Source organism: Drosophila miranda, assembly GCF_003369915.1.
Source record: "Drosophila miranda strain MSH22 chromosome Y unlocalized genomic scaffold, D.miranda_PacBio2.1 Contig_Y1_pilon, whole genome shotgun sequence".
In the NCBI taxonomy this organism is placed as follows: Eukaryota; Metazoa; Arthropoda; class Insecta; order Diptera; family Drosophilidae; genus Drosophila; species Drosophila miranda.
This window is the reverse complement of record NW_022881603.1, coordinates 41,788,437-41,810,381: the sequence shown is the minus strand read 5'-3', so window position 1 is coordinate 41,810,381 and position 21,945 is coordinate 41,788,437. Positions and strand designations below refer to the sequence as shown.

Below are 21,945 nucleotides of genomic sequence, written 5' to 3'. Positions count from 1 at the left end.
GCAGCAGGCAGCTCATCGCTGGGGTGGTCACCTCTATAATCTTATATGGATCAGCAGTGTGGGCACCAGCAATGATGGTTTCCACATACAGCAGAGACTGCAGAAGCGCATACCGACGCTGTGCCCTGAGGGTTACATGCTGCTTCCGGACGGTGTCTGAAGACGCCGCACTTGTTGTGGCAGGCATGGTCCCGCTGGATCTCCTGGCAGCTGAGCGGCAGAGCGGAGTGGAGGTAGCCAGCGAGCGGCGAGAGCCCACCATAGCCCAGTGGCAACGGCGCTGGGACCAAGCGGCAAAAGGGAGGTGGACCAGACGTCTCCTTCCCCAGCTTAGCCCATGGCTGCGAAGAAGGCACGGCCAAATGGACCATTATTTGGGCCAACTGCTGACGGGGCATGGCTGCTGCAAGCAGTACCTGCATCGCTTTAGGCATGCTGACGACCCGTATTGCAGCTGCTGCGGGCCTAGAGTCGACGAGGATGCAGAGCACGTCTTCTTTGTATGCCCCCGCTTCTCGCAAGAACGAACGAGGCTAGGGGAGACGCTTGCAGAAGTGAGTGTGGACACCTTCACCGACCAGATGCTAGCCGATGAGCAATCATGGAACGCGGTCGCCGACATGGCAGCAAGCGGGATCAAGGAGCTGCGCAGGCTGGAGCGAAGCCGGACAAACAAAGATGACCCCACAGCCCGCACCGCGAAGTAATGCCTAGGGGGGGGGGGGGGGGGGGGGGTGGGTGGGGGGTTTGTGGCACAAGGCATGTGTGCATATGTGTGCGTGGAGAAGAAGGCAACAAGTCGGGACCAGGGACATCAGGGACACTGCAAGAGACTGTTGGAGGAGGGAGAGTGGAGCCTGGAATTCAGCCAGGTGAACAGACAGCCAGACATGGACTGCCGCCTTGGCCCATTATAAGGGCCACTTGCCGCCTGCTGCCTGCTGCCGAAGAAGACAGCTTGGTATTTATGTGGCAGGCATAGTGGGATCAAAATGCTAGCTCTATCTAATCAAAATGATGCAAATATTTTGCTTATATTCGGGATGTTTGCAGCTGGAAATCAGGAGCTTATTGCAATTCTAGCAATTTAGTAATTATTATAAAATAATTTTCGAATTTGCGAGAGAGAGAATCAAAACGCCCCACTGTGCGGGATGTGTATTATACTAAATTTAGCACCACTTTGAATTACGGCAACTGCGAGAGCGAGAGCGAGTGGAAGTAGCAGCAACAGTGCCCGGCTATTACAATGCGAGTGCCGGAATAGTCACGGGCTCGCTCGTGGTCGTGCTTGTGGTTGCGGTTGGGAGTCGAGTCGGATGGGAGGAGTTCGTCTAATGCGCTCCACCAAGGACATCATGTTTGCAAACTTATGTCGTTGTAAGTGGTGCCAAAGGAAATGCCATAAACACGAAGAACAGGATTGTGCGGGGAGCGGACACAAGCAACGGACGGACGGACGGACGGACGGACAGACGGATGGACAGCCGGACGAACAGATGGATGGATAAAACGTCGCCGTGACAAGCTCGGACGCGTTTAAAGTGCAATTAGCGCACGTAATTGTAATCGAGTTGCCCACCTGGCCACCACCTCCCACTCCCACTTTCCGTGCACCACCCAGTGACTGCCACCGAAGCATTTCATTGCTGGCTGTAAGCCACGCGCCATCCGGCAGGTGGTGACTCCGGCTTTTGCTTCTGTGTGCCTGCCCACGGGGCTCTCCGCATTCTCATCCTCATCCTGATCCACGTCCACATCCTCTCGCTGTCGCTGTGGCTGTCGTTGTCCTTTTGGAGGGGGAGTACGCAGGCTGCTTTTTTAAAGGCCACCGGGGAGCTGTTAATAAATTTGGCACTTAATCATATTTACGGATTTTGCGGGCACATTTATTTATGTGTCCCACAGTGGCCTCAGCTACTTACTGCACTTTCCGTACTCCGAAACCACCTCTAGGTTTTTTTCGAGGCCTTTTGAGGCACACTCCAGGATTTCTTGACGGAAATACAATGCTGAGGTGTGGGCGTAGTCCATGGTCCAGGTCCAATTTGTGCCCCATTCTGAAGTGGCAGGCAGCGAGTCGGGTTTTCGCCTAATTATGCGTTCCAACATTGTCACGGATGCGGGGACAATCCCCGAAATCCGAATTCTCAATTCCAAAATATTCTCGGCGCTGCTGCCCACGAGGCTAATTAGGCCCAAAGCGCCGCCATTGTGCTCACCGTTAGGCAGCCATTGTCAAACTCTGCTCTCCTGCCCCGTGCCACCCGTGCCACCCTGGAAACTTCCTCTCTGGTGGGCTTATAAATAATTTAAGCGTTTAACGGGACGCTGTTGCTGAAAAAGCTAAAAAATTAATCCGTGAAATTGATTTATTTACCAGTTGATTGGACGGGCGATTGGCTGGTGGGAATTCAATAAACAAATTTCGATTTCTGCTTTGTTTTGTTTTGTTGGACACTTTGCGGCTTTGCGGGTTTTGCTTAATTTTCATAAGTGCTGTACTTCCATACCAAAATCCATGTTTGTATAATTTGCGGTTTGTTTGGAACGGATTTGTTAAATGAAACCAAAAAACACGTGCTTAGTGTCACTGGATCTGATCCAGTATGAAGTTACCATTCAAAGTCCCCATTTAAAAAAACATTCAAAATTCAACCAGTCATGGAATGCTTTTACGGCATTTACTCATTACTCAGCCTGCTCAGCCTCTATCGATATTCCCCACTATTGTTGTTCCTGATTATTGTTAAGTGCACGTGGGAATGGGAAATGGGACTACGGATGGGACTGGATGTGGGAAAAACTGTCACTTGAATGCATTTTCATTACACCCATTACATTTCACTTGCATCTGCAATTGTGTCACGTTGCTGCTTTTAGCTGCCTTCAAGCCTATGAATGCCGTGAGCCCTGAGCGCTGACAGCAAACCGAATGAATTCGTCGGCTGAATGGGCTGTGAGTGTTTTTAATTGAAAACAATAAAGTTCTGCTGGTGGAACGACTCTGTTGCTCAGCAAAAGCCTTTTCGAATTACAGTTGGCCAGGTGATCGAATCGACTTTCGAATGCTCTTTCTGGTGTTTCGAATGAATAGATTCCTATGGGGATTAATTCCGAAGGTTTAGTTCATCCATAGTTAATACGAATTCCAATTCAATATTACACAAAAACACTATCTGTAGACTTTATTTAAAATTGTCTGATTTCTTGAAACAGGAACTCCCTCATCAATAGTATTATTCCACCGGAAAACAGAGCCATTCTTGTTTGAAATTTTTTTTATTCCCCGATATCTATTCTAGTATTTCTCTTTTTTTATTATTCAAACCATCTGTGCAATTTTCGGCTATAATAAAGCATACCCTAACTGATAGAGGGGTGGAAAGGGGTTTCGGGCTAGAAGAATCTCGCTCTGAGCTAAAAGCTGAGCATTCCATGGATTGTTCGGCTCGCTTTCTTTGTTCGAGGCGCAAAAGCACTGGAAATGGAAACGCGAGTCGACAAGAGATGAGCCATAGATGGATAGATACGAGTGGGAGGCCTGTTCGAGGCGAACAATACTCGTACACAAAATGCGAAAGTGATAATTAAAAATCGCGCCATATATTCGTATGAGCTGATACCAGATATTGTTGTTGCTGCCGTTGCCTTTGCCGTTGTTTTCCAACTGATTCTTTCTGGGGCTGGAAATGGTTATTATACCCGATACTCAAAATGAGTATTGGGGTATATTAGATTTGTGGTAAAAGTGGATGTGTGTAACGTCCAGAAGGAATCGTTTCCGACCCCATAAAGTATATATATTCTTGATCAGCATCAATAGCTGAGTCGATTGAGCCATGTCTGTCTGTCCGTCTGTCCGTCTGTCCGTCCGTCCGTCTGTCCGTCCCCTTCAGCGCCTAGTGCTCAAAGACTATAAGAGCTAGAGCAACGATGTTTTGTATCCAGACTTCTGTGATATGTCACTGCTACAAAAATATTTCAAAACTTCGCCCCGCCCACTTCCGCCCCCACAAAGGACGAAAATCTGTGGCATCCACATTTTTAAAGATACGATAAAACCAAAAACGCAGAACCGTAGAGGATGACTATATGTTTTAGAATGTAAGATCTCAACCAGATCGTATAATTTGTTATAGCCAGAATCAAGAAAACAATATCATTCTTTCTCGCTCTGTCTCTCTCTAACACACAGGTTTCATGGTCGGCTTTGCCAATTGCAAAATATGAGTTCAAGAATCTCAGAACCTATAAGAGCCAGAGCAACCAAATTTGGTATCCACACTCCTGTGATATCGGACCTTGACCGTTTCGTGTCCAAATTTCGCCACACCCCCTTCCGCCCCCGCAAAGGACGAAAATCTGGGGCATCCACAAATCTCAGAGACTATTAAAGCTAGAGTAACCAAATTTGGTATGCGCACTTCTGTTAGATCTCACTATAAAACGTATATCTCAGAATTTCGCCCCACTCCCTTCCGCCCCCACAAAGGTCGAAAATCTGTTGCATCCACAATATTGCACATTCGAGAAAACTAAAAACGCAGAATCATAGATAACGACCATATCTATCAGATTGCTGAATCTGGACCAGATCAGAATATTTTTATAGGCAAAAGGAACAAATCAATTTGCACTGGCTACGCAGCGCCCGACGTCACGCTCAGACTGATTTTCTGTCTCTCTCGCACGCACTCTTTGTCGTGTCGTTTAATATTAGCGGCGTCTGCCGGAGGAGAGCAGAGTGTGCGAGTGCAGCAGCATAGTGTGGATGTGGATCAGGAAATACTGTACATCACGTGGTCCGATGGCCACGCCTCCCAGTATCCCTTGGTAACTCCTGTAATTCTCCTAACTCCTATGATGTTGCATCTTGGACGCCGAGGGTCGGTATGTGCGCATCAACCACAGCATTCCGCAGCGAGACAGCCATTTCACGGTGCCGCTGGAGCAGGTCCGTCCCTGGTACGAGGCAATGCCCCTGTTCGTTCGCCTGGCCCATGAGCAGGCATGCAGTTTCAAGACCACACCCGGCGATGTGCTCACATTCAACAACCTGCGCTTGGTCCACGGTCACACGGGGTACGACGACACGGACCGCAATGTGCGGCACATCGTTGGCGCCTTCATCGACTGGGACATTGTCTACTCACGCCTGCGTGTCCTCAGGAATTCCAAGAGCAACTCTTGAGTAAACCCGTTGAGTGGCCTCAATCGCCGAGCACAAATTCTAAGTTCAATTTAATCAAGACTCCGTCAACGACATGTCTCTGCCAGTCAATAAACATTATTTTATTACTTTGTAATTTTCAATATATATTTTATATAAACGCTATCTCAATGGGAATTGATCTTTGGAACATTAGGACACTTAATTGATGTGATCCAATTAGCCCAAAGTTGGGGCTTGAGCTCATACCCTACAGCATCAGCATGCGAGTCCATTACAAACTAATCTGTTTAATGTACGCATCTGGTTGATAAGTTCCCCAGTGAAATCTGGCTACCCTGAAGGCACGTTCCGGGGGGATATTAGTATATTGGCTATTGGGTTTTGGGTTCGGCTTAAGTCTAAAAATATACAAAGCTTTATATTTTTAGCAATACTTTTCATCGTCATCAGTTGAGGAAAGTCAACCTATTTTGTTGGGAATGAGAATCAAATAAGATGTAATTTCTGCCTTTAATGAAGTAACCTTAATAATACGAGGGCTGCGATTCCTATTCGTAGAATAATAGTAAAGGACTAACAAGAAAACATTGCAACAGAGGTGCATCGCAGTACTTTTGGCACTTGGAAAGAATTATCTCTAAAACAAGGCTTTTCCTGCATGAGTTATTCAAGTTGTTCAATTTATTTAGATGGTAGATAGATGACGGAAGGGAAATATTCGCGTTCAACGACACTCCCATTTCTATCTCAGACTTAAGAGCAAAGGGGTATTGTACGGGTCCATTCAAATGATACGCACAAGGTCCGCTACAACGTTTTAAACAGCCGACATAAAGTGAAAGTAAAGCACGCGTCATTGTTTACGCCGGACAACAAATTAGCTTATCGGAGACCGGCTGAGTCAGATGACAACGCGGTGCTACTATTACGAGCATTCTGAGCATACTCTTGCATGTGTGATTAGCCGGTTATCAATTTATGGCATTGTCGAAATAAGCATTGACTTGGCTGAGCTCTTGGATCTTTTGTGTGTAAATCACACCCGTACGCAGCCCAGAGACAACCCTCGGATGTGGCTAACATTTTCACGGGCCAGGAAGCAACATTTGCTGGAGGGTTTGGTTTGCTTTGGTTTTGGTTTGTCTTGGATTGGGTGCGATGTGGTGTGGTGTAGTTGCACGCAGGCAAATCCTTTCGAAATCTTTTTATTTATGTCAATGGTTCCACCAAAAATACACAGCCAGACACACACGGCTCCTGCTGGCATCCAGCAGCCACAGTGTGGCATCCGGAATGCGGAATCCGACTTGGAGCACATGAATTTGTACATGGCAGCAAGTAATAATCTCTAATAATCCGCGTAATAGGCACTGGAGGTGGCGGTGGCAGCAACAGGCCGAAAGGGTTGCTTGGGGGGTGGCTGTTGCCAGGGCTCTTGTTTATAAGTTCATAAAAGCCAACGAGCCGGGAAAGGCGCGGCAGCAAATGCAAAGGGCGAACGAAATAGCCAAAAGGAAACTCGAAAGGAAAAAACCAGTCGCAAATCCAATTTCCACTGGCTCCTCAGCAGTCGGTGTGTGTGTGGGAGGGAAATTTTACTGCAGTTTTGGGTAGACCATGCAACAGTCATAATGTGTAATTGAAAACCTGGACTGAATCGCACCCTGGGGTGATGTATACGCTCTGCTCCCCACTTTGGTGGCACTCCTTCTTCACTTGGTCACCCCCTGATTGGCAGGCTGTTCGGGTCAGCCAGTATCGTTGCTAAGACACAAATTGTTTGATAGACCCGAGTATAGCCATTCGTATGTAAAGAAGCCGCCACCAGAAAGAGGGAACCCCACAAGCAGGAGGAAGGCAGAGGAAAAAACAGTCGCAGCACTTGCACAATTGCGAAACTATATAATGTATCTGGCACTGGCTGGGTAAATCTTGTTGGCATTGCAGCCTCAGCAGGAAAGGGAATCGGGGTTAGTGCACTATACTGCGCTCTGGGCTCAGCTCGCCGGATGGGGACGGGGTATTTCCTATCCCTATACTTCCTTGTGCTCGCCATATTATAAAAATTTAAGTGCACTTACACAGAATCTACTTTAATCAAAACAAAAAAAAAACACACAAATGTAATCAATCCCCGGTCGGCATAGATGGCAAGAAGGAATTCGGTAGTCGCGTACTTAATTTAGTGATCATAGGTTTAGGAGATCACTAGTTCCTCTATACCCTCCCTACCTTCGGCAATGCGTGGAACGATGTTGGCATGGCCCCTAACGTAACTACCGCTGCATTATTACACTCGATGTATCCTTGGCATTATGTACTTAGATGGTGGTTATTTATTCAAAATTCATGTTACTTCAAAATAGTTATATTTTTCAAGATTCAAGAGATTCATAGATAACAAAAGGTTCATTAACTTAAGAATATAAATACAATTCATAGCAAAACTGAGCCTTTTTACTCACGAAGGTCAACATTTCCATTCAATACGAACTAATGATCATTACCAAATTCAAACACTTTCCTTGACGAGCTCGTTGGGCCCAATGAACTGCTTCGGTAGCTGTGGAACAATATTAATTATATAACGAGGGGGAACGCTGTGAGTTGCTGCGGACACCGCAACTCTACAGTTATACCCGATACTAAGTCAGTATGGCTCTCCTCCGGCAGACGCTGCTAATATTAAACGACACGACAAAGAGTGCGTGCGAGAGAGACAGAAAATCAGTCTGAGCGTGACGTCGGGCGCTGCGTAGCCACTGAAAATTGATTTCTTGCTTTTGGCTATAAAAATTATCTGATCTGATCCAGATTCAGCAATCTGATAGATATGGTCGTTATCTATGATTCTGCGTTTTTAGTTTTCTCGTATCCTCAACATTGTGGATGCACCACAGATTTTCGTCCTTTGTGGGGGCGGAAGGGGGTGGGGCGAAATTCGGAGATATACGTTTTATAGTGAGATCTAACAGAAGTGCGGATACCAAATTTGGTTACTCTAGCCTTAATAGTCTCTGAGATTTGTGGATGCCCCAGATTTTCGTCCTTTGCGGGGGCGGAAGTGGGTGTGGCGAAATTTGGACACGAAACGGTCAAGGTCCGATATCACAGGAGTGTGGATACCAAATTTGGTTGCTCTGGCTCTTATAGGTTCTGAGATCCTTGAACTCATATTTTGCAATTGGCAAAACCGACCATGAAACCTGTGTGTAAGAGAGAGACAGAGCGAGAAATAATGAAATTGTTTTCTTGATTCTGGCTATAATAATTATACGATCTGGTTGAGATTTTACACTCTAGAACATATATTCATCCTCTACGATTCTGCGTTTTTGGTTTTATCGTATCTTTAAAAATGTGGATGCCACAGATTTTCGTTCTTTGTGGGGGCGGAAGTGGGCGGGGCAAAGTTTTGAAATATTTTTGTAGCAGTGACATATCACAGATGTCTGAATCCAAAACATCGTTGCTCTAGCTTTTATAGTCTTTGAGCACTAGGCGCTGAAGGGGACGGACAGACGGACAGACGGACGGACGGACAGACGGACAGACAGACATGGCTCAATCGACTCGGCTATTGATGCTGCTCAAGAATATATATACTTTATGGGGTCGGAAACGATTCCTTCTGGACATTACACACATCCACTTTTACCACAAATCTAATATACCCCAATACTTATTTTGAGTATCGGGTATAAAAATAGTAAAGAATTATATAATGATATTTTTCCAGAGTTAATCAAGGCTTAACATTGAGTTCCTTAATATAAATGTATATGTCTATATGATTTTACATTTAAAGTTAAAATTAATTGAAGTGCTAACACAAGAATGCAAGCAAAAGAAAAGAACAAGACAAGCAAAGAGAATGTCGATGATCAAACTGATCAACTGCGGTAGCGGATTGTGTTTTTAAAAAGTTTTTATTTTACTTCTAACTTCACTGATATAGATTTAAGTAGAGGGTCACAAAGGATTCCGGGCAAAGGGTTTGCGCGATCTTAATTTTTAGCTCGACTTTGCGGTGTCGCTTCTGGATCAAGACTGACTTGAACTTTCTGATCTTTGCATCGTTGATCCCTTTCGGGAATAGTTTTTCTATAAACATTTCAATTGATTTCGCCATCCCGAGTATTGGATTTCGTCATCCAAAGAGAGAACTGTAAAATGCCTAAAGTGCAGGATCTGCAGAAAGCCGGGAGTGAGATTGTTTATGAGAAGCCGGGTGTGGGCAAACATTGGTTTTCCATTTAGGCGAGTGTCAAAGATTGGGATTGCGGCGGGAGCCCTTGAGATTGTACATCTTAGAAATCAATTAGGCGGAGGCCCAAGATTGAAATTGTTTTCGTTTTGGAAAGCCAAAGATTGTTTACAACTCGTATAAGAGCTCAATAGAATTGGGTACGTTAACTCCCCCCATTCTTAAATGTTTCGTCCCGATACATTTTGAAGTTCTGATAGAGCTCTAATTTCTTCTGACAGTATTTGAATGTTGCTTTCCACTATTTCTTCTGACGGTATTCTTATTGATTTAATAAGTACAAATTTGGTTAATTTATAGCCGAAGTAAAATAACATTATCAATATCAAAACGAGGGGGAACGTTGTGAGTTGCTGCGGAGACCGCAACTCTACAGTTATACCCGATACTAAGTCAGTATGGCTCTCCTCCGGAAGACGCCGCTAATATTAAACGACACGACAAGGAGTGCGTGCGAGAGAGACAGAAAATCAGTCTGAGCGTGACGTCGGGGGCCGCGTAGCCAGTGCAAATTGATTTGTTTCTTTTGGGTATAAAAATGATCTGATCTGATCCAGATTCAGCAATCTGATAGATATGGTCATTATCTATGATTCTGCGTTTTTAGTTTTTTCGAATGTGCAATATTGTGGATGCAACAGATTTTCGTTCTTTGTGGGGGCGGAAAAGGGTGGGGCGAAATTCTGAGATATACGTTTTATAGTGAGATCTAACAGAAGTGCGGATACCAAATTTGGTTACTCTAGCCTTAATAGTCTCTGAGATTTGTGGATGCCCCAGATTTTCGTCCTTTGCGGGGGCGGAAGGGGGTGTGGCGAAATTTGGACACGAAACGGTCAAGGTCCGATATCACAGGAGGGTGGATACCAAATTTGGTTGCTCTGGCTCTTATAGGTTCTGAGATCCTTGAACTCATATTTTGCAATTGGCAAAGCCGACCATGAAACCTGTGTGTTAGAGAGAGACAGAGCGAGAAAGAATGAAATTGTTTTCTTGATTCTGGCTATAATAATTATACGATCTGGTTGAGATTTTACACTCTAGAACATATAGTCATCCTCTACGATTCTGCGTTTTTGGTTTTATCGTATCTTTAAAAATGTGGATGCCACAGATTTTCGTCCTTTGTGGGGGCGGAAGTGGGCGGGGCGAAGTTTTGAAATATTTTTGTAGCAGTGACATATCACAGAAGTCTGGATCCAAAACATCGTTGCTCTAGATCTTATAGTCTTTGAGCACTAGGCGCTGAAGGGGACGGACGGACGGACGGACGGACGGACGGACGGACGGACGGACGGACTGACGGACAGACGGACAGACAGGGCTCAATCGACTCGGCTATTGATACTGATCAAGAATATATATACTTTATGGGGTCGGAAACGATTCCTTCTGGACGTTACACACATCCACTTTTACCACAAATCTAATATACCCCAATACTCATTTTGAGTGTCGGGTATAAAAGGTAGCTCCTGCCACACTACGCCCCCGCTCCACCTCTATCCCATGTCACACGGCGTCGAGTCCGGGCCCCGGCTGTTTGGCAGCGCATGAAAAATTGAATTACACGCACTTTTGTGCATAAACGAGAGAAGAAATAAAAAAAAAATTTGAACAAAACAAAAAAAAATTAAGAAGCGATTACCATCGATGTACAAATACCCTTTCAGTTTCGGCAAACACTTAGCTTAATTCAATCTCAATGAAATCTGAAGGTAATCCCCTGCAGGACATTTTGTACAAAATCAGAAATAATTGTAGTTAGACAAACGATTATCTAGAACAGTAGAAATATGAGGGGATTACCTACAGAACACAGTGTACTTACATTTGAAATTTTAAAAATTAAAAGCAGACATGGTAAACGAAGACTGATGCTTGAAAAAGGGCCAAAAACAAGAAGAAATTATTGTAATTTGACAAACTATTGTAAAGAAGTATGAAAATAAAAGCCAAACCAACAAAAAACCAAAGAACTACATTTGTTTGGATTATAATAATCTGCAATCATCAGAATCCTTATTGAAAAGTATGATTTCATTTTAAACATAACATTACAAATTTAAGCCATAACATTATATGATACATATGATATGAGCTCTGAAGATCATGCTAGATACTGTTACAGTCTTACGATACGTACCTTTTAGGTACAGGTAAAAACTGTTCGAAACGTGTATTTAAAGATTATGGTCTTCTCCTATTTTGAATCCTTAAATATATTGACCTTGTCCGCTATATATTTTAATATATTATTTAAATTGTAATGTAAGCAAATAGTTTTATCCTAGGCCTAAGGTTGCCATGTTAAGTTGTAAATATTCAAACCCCCTCTATACCCCTATTTTACGTATATGTTTGTATACCTACCTACCTAGCTATGTATAAGAAACATTTGTATAATGTTATCCCACGCCACTAAAGTATCCAGTCCCCAATGGGATCCTCTATCCGATATGTTATCCCTGATCCCGAAGATTATCCCCTACCCAACACAACAACCCTTCCCCGCACATGTTGTACATTTTGTTTTTTAAGAGGATCTTAAAATACCTATATACAATAACTAAAGTTCAAAGTTTGAACCGTAGAACTAACGCCGCTCTGGCACACAGGCATCTGGCATCATATGGAGACAGTGTTAAATTGTTTTTGGATACAAGCCCCGCCCTAATGGCGTGGCTGGATGTGAAATTTAGTACTCAAAACAACAACAGAACAAACATTAATTATAATACAAAATCAAATAATAAATGTAAAGATTTATTGTAAAACGATACTTGGTCAGTAAGGTTCTCCTCCGGCACACGCCGCTAATGTTAAGCGAAACGACAAAGAGTGCGTGCGAGAGAGACAGAAAATCAGTCTGAGCGTGTCGTCGTGCGCTGCGTAGTCACTGCAAATTTGATCCAGATCAGCAATGGCATTTCAGCAATCTGATAGAAGTGGTCATTATCTATGATTCTGCGTTTTTAGTTTTCTCAAATGTGCAATATTGTGGATGCAACAGATTTTCGTCCTTTGTGGGGGCGGAAGGGGGTGGGGCGAAATTCTGAGATATACGTTTTATAGCGACATCTTAAAGGAGTGTGTGTACCAAATTTGGTTACTCTAGCCTTAATAGTCGCTGAGATTTGTGGATGCCCCAGATTTTCGTCCTTTGCGGGGGCGGAAGGGGGTGTGGCGAAATTTGGACACGAAACGGTCAAGGTCCGATATCACAGGAGTGTGGATACCAAATTTGGTTGCTCTGGCTCTTATAGGTTCTGAGATCCTTGAACTCATATTTTGCAATTGGCAAAACCGACCATGAAATTGGCTATAATAATTATACGATCTGGTTGAGATCTTACATTCTAAAACATATAGTCATCCTCTACGATTCTGCGTTTTTGGTTTTATCGTATCTTTAAAAATGTGGATGCCACAGATTTTCGTCCTTTGTGGGGGCGGAAGTGGGCGGGGCGAAGTTTTGAAATATTTTTGTAGCAGTGACATATCACAGAAGTCTGGATCCAGAACATCGTTGCTCTAGCTCTTATAGTCTTTGAGCACTAGGCGCTGAAGGGGACAGACAGACGGACGGACGGACGGACAGACGGACAGACGGACAGACAGACATGGCTCAATCGACTCGGCTATTGATGCTGATCAAGAATATATATACTTTATGGGGTCGGAAACGAGTCCTTCTGGACGTTACACACATCCACTTTTACCACAAATCTAATATACCCCAATACTCATTTTGAGTATCGGGTATAATGATTAAGAATAATGTTGTTAATGGTAAGGCCGTATTACCTAATGTTATAAGGGGATTTAAAATATTAACATTATCAAAAGAAAATTGCTTATCATTCGATTGTATATAAACAACTAATTCAAAATCGCTATATCTATGATGCGATATTTATCTTAGAATTTTACCCTTATCATTTATGTGGGTTATATTATTTATTACAATTGTGTTGTTGAATATAAGGAGATACGATCCTAACAAAGTAGTATTGTCTACGATATTTTTGCCTGAAACTAATATGGCACCATCCTGAATGATGTCTATTTCTTTGTTTTTTTCCCTTTTTTTTAGTGCAGTTGGCTTTAAAGCCATTAAGTAAATTGGTGAAACAGGTCTTCTTTAAATTTATTTGTGCGTAATTGTTAAAAGTTTCCCTTTTAAAATTATTCATTAAATAGTATTTCTCCTTACATTCACAAACTTTTTCACTTATAACTAACATTCCATCATTTTGTGAGATGGCTCTTGCATGGTAAAACTTGCAAATATCTTTAATTTGAGGATATTTTATGTAAATGATTATTAAATCAGCATTTCGAATTATTTTAACCGTTGCAATGTCCAGCAGATCAGACAGTTCAACAGGATGTTTTTCATGCTTATAAATGTCCTCTATTTCGTTTTTATTTAAAATTTTTGTATTGAAAATGTTTACTTTTAAGAGCGTTATGGTATCAACTAAATTTAGTAGGTCAAAAGTTATTAATTTTAAACGATGCTTTCTCAGTATCGTTTCTTCATTGAAGATGACATTTTTTTAATGAATTTGATAGCAATTCAATTTCTTTGAAAAATTTGGAATTTATTACAAATTGTTTATTATTATTTTCAGTTAATTCATTTACTTTATTTTGTATTCTCAAAAAGTCGTCATGATCAGGGCTGCCTGCTATCCATTTCCAAATGGTACCTAATTCATTTATTCCCCTTTCATTCCGTTTTGGAACTAATTCTGAAATCATTAATTTTAATAGACTTAAGTCCATTGATATTTCCCACTCATCGTCTGAATTAATTGATTTGTTGACATATTTGGATTCTTTATCAATTATCTCTCTATAAAAACTCAAATTAGTAATATGGAAAAGTTCAGCGTATGTTTCATAAGTGTAAACGTCGCTGTCGTCTTTGAGCAATAGATAGTCACTATGCGTATAGTCAATTACTTCCGAAGTCGTCAATATAACAAAGGCTGGCGAAAATCCTCTAGCTGAACCCTCCACGAGGGTGCCGGCTGGGCAATGGACACTGCATTACCCGGGACAAGGGTAATGCACTGTCGCTTGCTCTGTCCGGGGTAATGCAGTGTCTAGCTAAGGCTATGGTCCGGCGTCTTCCCGATTCAAAGTCGGGGGAACCGAACCAGGGCCATGGCTAGAGGTGCCTGGCGGTCAGGCCTAAAACGCTAGGGGGTGGTCCCCCCGAAAAATATTAACCAGTATGGACCCTCGGGCCAAATATGGAGGCGAAGAAGGATAAAGCACGGGTTGGGATGTCAACCCAAACGTCGGTGGGAAGCGTGACTGCTACCACCGGCGGGCACGGGGAGGAGCAATCCTCTCTGCGTGTCGCCAGCGGTCACACCTCAGACTTGGCGGGAGCAGGCCAAGTCAGTTGTAAAGCTACTGCCACAACAACAACAAAAACAACTCACTCCGCAGCCTGCAAGTTGAGCCGCACAGATGCCGTAGTCGACACAGACACGGATCTGGAGAGCGTGCTCTCTATGAGCAGGACGGAGGAAGAGAGCCTTCTCCGCTCACCGGAACCAGGCACCAGCTCCCTGCGTAGGGAAGGGCCGAAGCGTTCCAAGGAGGGGATGAAGGCCAAAGCACAATACAAAGCGGCCCTCAATACCAAAAGCCGGCTGCAAGGTAAAGTAGACATCTCCCAGGAGGAGAAGGTCAAGCTAGCCTGGGCCGAGCAGCGAGTAGAGGAGGGCCGACTACATTACGCCCAGATGCCACAGATGAGGGCGTCGAATGGCGAATATGCCAATAAGGTGGAGGAGATGATGGCCACCAAGAGGCAACGCTCGACTGAGAGTGCCATTAAAGACACTCCGGCGAGCAAGCGGCAACGCGGGCCCAAGAGTGCAGCCCCTCCACCGAAAGTGGCCAAGAAGCCATCGAAATCGAACGCGAAGGTCAGCGACGTGACCAAACGACATTTGATCGTGGCACTCATCGACCGGAGCGAGGAAAACGGCAATATGTCAGCGGCACAGTGGAAGCTTGTGCACGCGCGTCTCGTCGACGCACTGTTTGCACACATGGAAGAAGACCCCGCGGCAAAACGCGGACGTGCCAACGACCGATTGGAGGATCCTACACATTGGTAGCCCACTACCCAACGAGGGGGGCCAATGTGTGATCCTCCAAATAAACAAGGAGGCAGAGGATCTGCTGTATCCCAAGTTCGGGAAGATGGCGTGGGGCATGGGTAGCGTCTACCTGCGCCTCAAAAAGCGCCACCCTGAGGACAAGGACGCGCATACCCTGCAGGTAGGCGAGGTGGAAAAGGACTTAGGTCTCGAGTCCATCGTGGAGGCCGCCCAGGGTCTTGCGCTTGAGGACGAAGACGAGGAAGACGGTGACCTGACGTGAGTAGTCAACCCGTCGGATGCAAGTGAGCCAGCCACCCATGCTGAGTGTGCTGCAGCTAAACTTGCATAAAAGCAAGGTAGCGTCGGCGGAGCTCCGCATCGCCATGGAGCAAGGGCTCGCCGACATAGCTCTAGTCCAGGAGCCCTGGATTGCGACAGGCAATTCAGTGGCCGGACTAAAGTCCTCAAATCACAACCTGTTCTACGCAACATCGGTAAGCAGGAACAGAACCGTCATACTCGTACGAAAGGGAATCCATGCTTACCTTATGTCTCATTACAGCACGGATGACCTGACGGTTGTGATGCTGGAAAGCGAGGAAAAGCGCCTTCTGGTGGCTTCCTGCTACATGGCTCACGACAGACCCGCACCACCCGACGAACTCAGGAGCCTGGTGACAGAAGCCGGCATCAAAAACTATCAACTCGTCATCGGGACGGATGCCAATGCCCACCACAATGTGTGGGGAAGCACCGACATCAATGATAGAGGTGAGTCACTCTTAGACTTTATACTTTATACTAATCTATATATAGCAAACGTCGGGGAGGAGCACACCTTCGTGGGTCCGACTTCATCCAACGTGCTAGACCTAATACTAGCAACGGGAAACAGTACTACGGTATCTAGCTGGAGGGTCCTTGAAAGACCCTCCTTCTCAGATCACAAGTACATTCAGTTTAAGTGCTACTTCAAACATTCTTCGAAGGTAATAGTCTATAGAAACCCCCGGAATACAAACTGGGAAAAGTTTAAAAAGACAGTTACTTCGAAGCTCGCGAGTCCAAGCACAGTGAAATCCGCGGCGGACATAGAGAAGTCTCTAAAGACCCTATCCAACGCGCTGCTGGACGCCTACCACACATCGTGCAAACCCTCGAGGACGAAGAAGAGGTCCAAGCCACTCTGGTGGAGCCGAGATCTCTCTCTTCAAAGGGACAACCTCAAGGAATCCAAACAAGCGAACGAAGGGATCGTCTATGAGGAATACAGACTCCTACTCAGGAGCTACAAGAAGGAAATACGTAAAGCACAACGGAACTCGTGGAGGACCTTCTGCTCCAACATCGAGAAAGTACCAGAAACCGCACGGCTACGGAAGCTGCTCTCTAAGCAGCCTACCATACAAAGCCAATTAAAGCTAGATGACGGACAGTGGACAGAGGGCAGTGACGAAGCCCTAACAGCACTAATGGAGGAACATTTCCCTGGTTGCACCGAGTTCGCTGATGCCAAAGAGCACCAGGACCTAGCAACCGAGGAACAACACCCCCAACAGATTTGTTAACCACCAAGCGAATCCACTGGGCAATAGACTCCTTTGCGGGCACAAAAGCACCAGGACTTGACGGGATATTCCCAGCCATGATGCAGGTGACCAAAGAGGCGATTACCCCATGGCTCTCCGCAATATTCACAGCTTGTATAAGTACTGGCTATATCCCTATCCAATGGAGAACCTCGAGAGTTGTCTTCCTCCCAAAGGCAGGAAAGTGCAGCCATGCGAGTCCCAAGGACTATAGACCGATAAGCCTTACCTCCTTTATATTAAAAGCGCTAGAAAAGCTGCTGGACTTACACATCAGGAATGAGGTAGGGGGACTGATGTCAACCAACCAGCATGCCTATACTAAAGGGAAATCGGTGGAGACCGCACTACATTCGGTAGTAGCTACCATTGAGAAAGCCCTTCACAATAAAAAGTATGCACTGGGAGTATTCGTGAACATCTCCGGAGCATTCAACAACGTGGCTACGGAAGCAATAACAAATTGCCTGGTAGCAACTAACACACACCCAGCAATCAACCTGTGGATAAGGAACCTCCTAGGTTGCAGACGGGTGCAATCAGAGTGGGGCACCGCTTCCATGGTGAAAGAGGCACACAGAGGCACACCCCAGGGTGGAGTCCTGTCGCCCCTCCTGTGGAATCTGGTGGTCGACGACCTCATCAAGAGATACGGAAGGAAGGCCCCAATAATAACAGCTTATGCGGACGACATAAGCATACTTATTACGGGTGTTTGCCCATCGACCCTCAGCTCACTAATGCAACGAACACTCAGGGAGATACGCGAGTGGGCGGAAGAAGTAGGACTCAGTATCAACGCGGACAAGACGGACCTCATCCTCTTTACCAAGAGGTACAAGGTACCGATATGGACCCCCCGAAGATCAATCAAACTAGGCTAACCCCAAAAACACAAGTCAAATACCTGGGCACAGTACTGGATAGTAAACTGGCATGGAAACCCAATGTATTGGAAAGGGTGAAGAAGGCCACCATTGCGCTTTATGCATCCAAGAAGATGCTCAGCAGCACATGGGGCCTATCTCCGGCTCTGATGCATTGGATTTACATTGGTGCGACCAACTCTGCTGTATGGAGTCTTAGTGTGGTGGCAAGCAACTGGAAAGAAAACGTATCATAAGCTTATGGAAAGGACTCAGCGACAGGCTTTGCTCTGTATTACACTCGAAAGCACTCGAAACCCTACTTGGAATCGAACCCCTTGACATCCACGCCCGTCTGACTGCATGAAAGGCAGCACAACGCCTCATCGCTTCAGGAAATATGTCGCCACAAGAATACGGGCATAGTTCAATTGGAAGGGAAATGAACAGATCAACTGATTACATGACCCCCCAAACATGCCTCGACGTAAAAACAACTGCATCCTTGGGACCTGAAGACTGGAAAATCGGAAGAGACCAAACGGAGCACCTCAATATATATACGGACGGCTCCAAGATGGACGGAGGAGTAGGAGCGGGCCTATACTGTACAGACCCTGAGATAAGGCTGTCATATAAGCTACCGGACCATTGTAGCATATTCCAGGCAGAGGTTTTTGCCATCAGGAAAGCAGCAGAAGTCGCTCTTCTCACTGAAAGAGCACACGATGCGGTCAACCTATTCGTCGACAGCCAAGCGGCGATAAGATCCATGCAGTCGTCCGCAGTCAGTTCCAGAAATGTCTTGGCGAGCAGGGAGGCACTAGATACCCTAAGCACGACAAAGTCATTGCGGATCTACTGGATTCCCAGCCACCAGGGCATCGAAGGGAACGAGACGGCGGACGTACTAGCTAAGCAAGGCGTCGGGCTGGCGAATACTAGAACCGAGAACGTGCCTGTCTCCCTCAGAACGCTGCAAAGCGATCTAGAAAAGCAGGCCGGATCACAAACCGAATGTAGGTGGAGGAGTACCACCGCCTGCAGAACCTCGAAAATCATGTGCAAGGAACGCAATGACAAACTCAGCCACTACCTGCTGCACCTACCACGGAAGGACTGCACATTATTAGTGGGAATATTAACGGGACACTGCCTGGCTGCGGCGCATGCGACAAAGCTAGGAATCACAAACAGAGACAGTTGTAGGAAATGTGACGAACCTGGGGCAACCGAAACCCTAGAACATCTCATCTGCAACTGTCCTGCTCTCTTAAGGGCAAGGAGGAGATACCTGGGCGCCCCAGTGCTGGTACACTGGAAGATGCCTCCAAGAGGACGCCACAGCAACTACTGGCCTATGCGAAAAATACCTCGATCCTCGAGGACCTCAAAACCCACTAAACACTGCCGCGAATATAGAGGCTTGCTAGTTTCTTGAATGACGTTTTCAAAACTACTCTCTGCTGAATGCTGAGTATTTATGTCTGATTCTGATTCTGTCTGGTCGACATCACTATCTGTCATATGATTTATTTTAATCCGAGATAAAGCGTCCGCTACTACGTTAGTTGAGCCTGGCTTATAAATGATTTTTGGTGTGAAACTTTCTATGAAGTAATACCAACGTTTCATTTCAACATTTGGATTTTTTTGCGACATTGCAAAGGACAAAGGTTGGTGATCTGTATGTATTTCAATTCCACTCACTCCGTATAACTAATTTCGCAAATTTTTTTATTGCCCATACAATAGCTAATAATTCCTTTTTATTAGTAGCATATAATTGCTCGGTTTTACTTAAAGTTTTAGAAATAAATGTTATGGGATTCCCCTCTTGCGACAAAACTGCACCTATTGCTATGTCCGATGCATCTGTGGTTAATGTGCATTTTTTATTGTAATCTGGTTGTACTAATTCAATATGTGCTATCAAACTGTCCTTTAAATTATTAAATGCTCCCATTGCTGGTTCATCCAGCTGTATTAATGTTTTTTTTGATGCCCTTCGTGAAACTTTTCCATTTACTCCACTCAGATATTTTGTTAATGGTTTGGCAATTGTAGCATAATTTCGGACAAATTTTCTGTAATACCCTGTTAGTCCTAAGAAGCTACGTAGCTCTCTGATATTTTTAGGAATTGGATAGTTTTGTATTGTGGAGATTTTGTCTGGATCTGTTTTAATGATATTTTGGGAAACAATGTATCCCAGAAATTTGGTTTCCAATTGAAAGAATTTAGCCTTTTCTAGGGAAATTTTCATTTTAGCGTTTTGCAATATCTGTATTATATGAATTAGATCTTTATAATGTTGTTCTATAGTTTTTGAAAATATTATTATATCGTCCATATAGACGTGACAAGTTTTCCCAACTTGTTCTCTAAGTATATCGTCCATTGCCCTTTGGAAAATTCTGGGAGCGTTCGTCAATCCCATAGGCATTCTTAGAAATTCATATTTGCCGTTATTTATGGAAAAAGATGTTTTTTCAATATCTGATTCCCTCATTAAAATCTGATAGAAACCTGACTCTAAGTCAATGGCCGAGAAATACTTTGCCTTACCTAAATTGGCAAGGATTACTGAAGGATCTTGCATAGGGTATCTATCCGGTATGGTGTTTTCATTAAGTTTCTTAAAGTCTATTACTAATCTATGTTTAGGAGTTCCGTCCTCATTTACTCCCTTCTTTGGTACTACTATTACCGGTGAATTATATGGGCTTTTACTAGGTCTGATTATACCTTCATCTAACATTTTACTTATTTCGTTATTAACGAAATCGTTAACCGAATAAGCGTATGGATACTGCTTGCCATATACCGGTCTATCATGTTCATGGTTAATCTCTCCTTTTATATCCGTTCTGAACGGTAGCTGTAAATTTATATTGGCATGGTCTTCTTCGATGATAGATACCATTTTCTCTCTGAGATTTTCTAAATTGTCCTCTTTGTAGCTTATACAATTTCATTTTTTTCAATTCAGAATTTGCATAATTTTGAATGTCGGATATTTCTACGACGGCGCGTTCAGGATTTTTGCATCCCAAACTTATAAATTGTTCATTGTCGGATAATTCAACGACGGCGTGTTCAGGATTCTTTAATCCCAAACTATTCGAACTTTTAGTGTCGGATAATTCAACGACGGCGTGCTCAGTATATTTTAATCCCAAACTATTAAAACTTTGGATGTCGGATAATTCAACGACGGCGGGTTCAGGATAATTTAATCCCAAACTATTAAAACTTTGGATGTCGGATAATTCAACGACGGCGGGTTCAGGATATTTGAATCCCAAACTATTGACGGATAATTCTTCGTCGGCGTGCTCAGGATTTTTTGATCCCAAGCTATATAAACTTCCTTCTACCTTTACTGAATCACTTTTCATTTCTTTTTCTTCTTCAAAATATTTTTTTATTATATATTCCTTCAACGGAAGGATGGTTTTTCCTTCTATAAAGGTTAATTTGTTTAAAGAAAGGACCTCGTCATATATTAGTTTCTCCTCATTGTCTTTATAACTTAAAGTCCCCTTTCCTGTATCAATAACAGCTCCGATTTTCTTTAATAGGTTAAATCCTATTAGTAAATCTGCCTCCATTCCATCTATTTCATAAAACACTTGTTTTGTGTTGAGAATAGTTATATTATGGAAATATTTAATTATTGAAAACCCATTCACTGTAGCAACTTTCTTATAAATTGATAACTCTTTTTATTTTCGTAAATTCCCTTTTTTATATAACAGGAAGTTGCTCCCGTATCTATCAAAACTTTTAATTCTCTGTTTATTTTTTTATCCACTCTTTTTAAGTAGGTCAGACCTACTTCGGGGGCTGATCTAAAAAATGGTCCTCCTCAATGTTATTTATCCGCATTGCTTTATTAGCCGGTTGTTCCGAC

At 44.1% G+C, this 21,945-nt stretch overlaps 2 protein-coding genes across 2 annotated transcripts; one reads left to right on the top strand and one right to left on the bottom strand.

Moving 5' to 3' along the window:
• Nucleotides 1-1,077: 1,077 nt before the first annotated feature.
• LOC117191408 lies at nucleotides 1,078-2,663 on the bottom strand. Its single transcript, XM_033396285.1, has 2 exons — nucleotides 1,926-2,663; nucleotides 1,078-1,839 (listed from the first exon to the last, which is right to left on the bottom strand). The coding sequence occupies exons 1-2, from the start codon at nucleotides 2,057-2,059 to the stop codon at nucleotides 1,644-1,646; spliced, it is 330 nt and encodes a 109-aa protein (XP_033252176.1). The 5' UTR covers nucleotides 2,060-2,663; the 3' UTR covers nucleotides 1,078-1,643.
• A 289-nt stretch (nucleotides 2,664-2,952) lies between these two features.
• LOC117191682 (gamma-butyrobetaine dioxygenase-like) lies at nucleotides 2,953-5,194 on the top strand. The gene is made up of 3 exons (XM_033396483.1): nucleotides 2,953-2,959; nucleotides 4,724-4,836; nucleotides 4,889-5,194. Exons 1-3 carry the CDS (start codon nucleotides 2,953-2,955, stop codon nucleotides 5,192-5,194), a joined length of 426 nt encoding a protein of 141 aa, XP_033252374.1.
• Nucleotides 5,195-21,945: the final 16,751 nt, after the last annotated feature.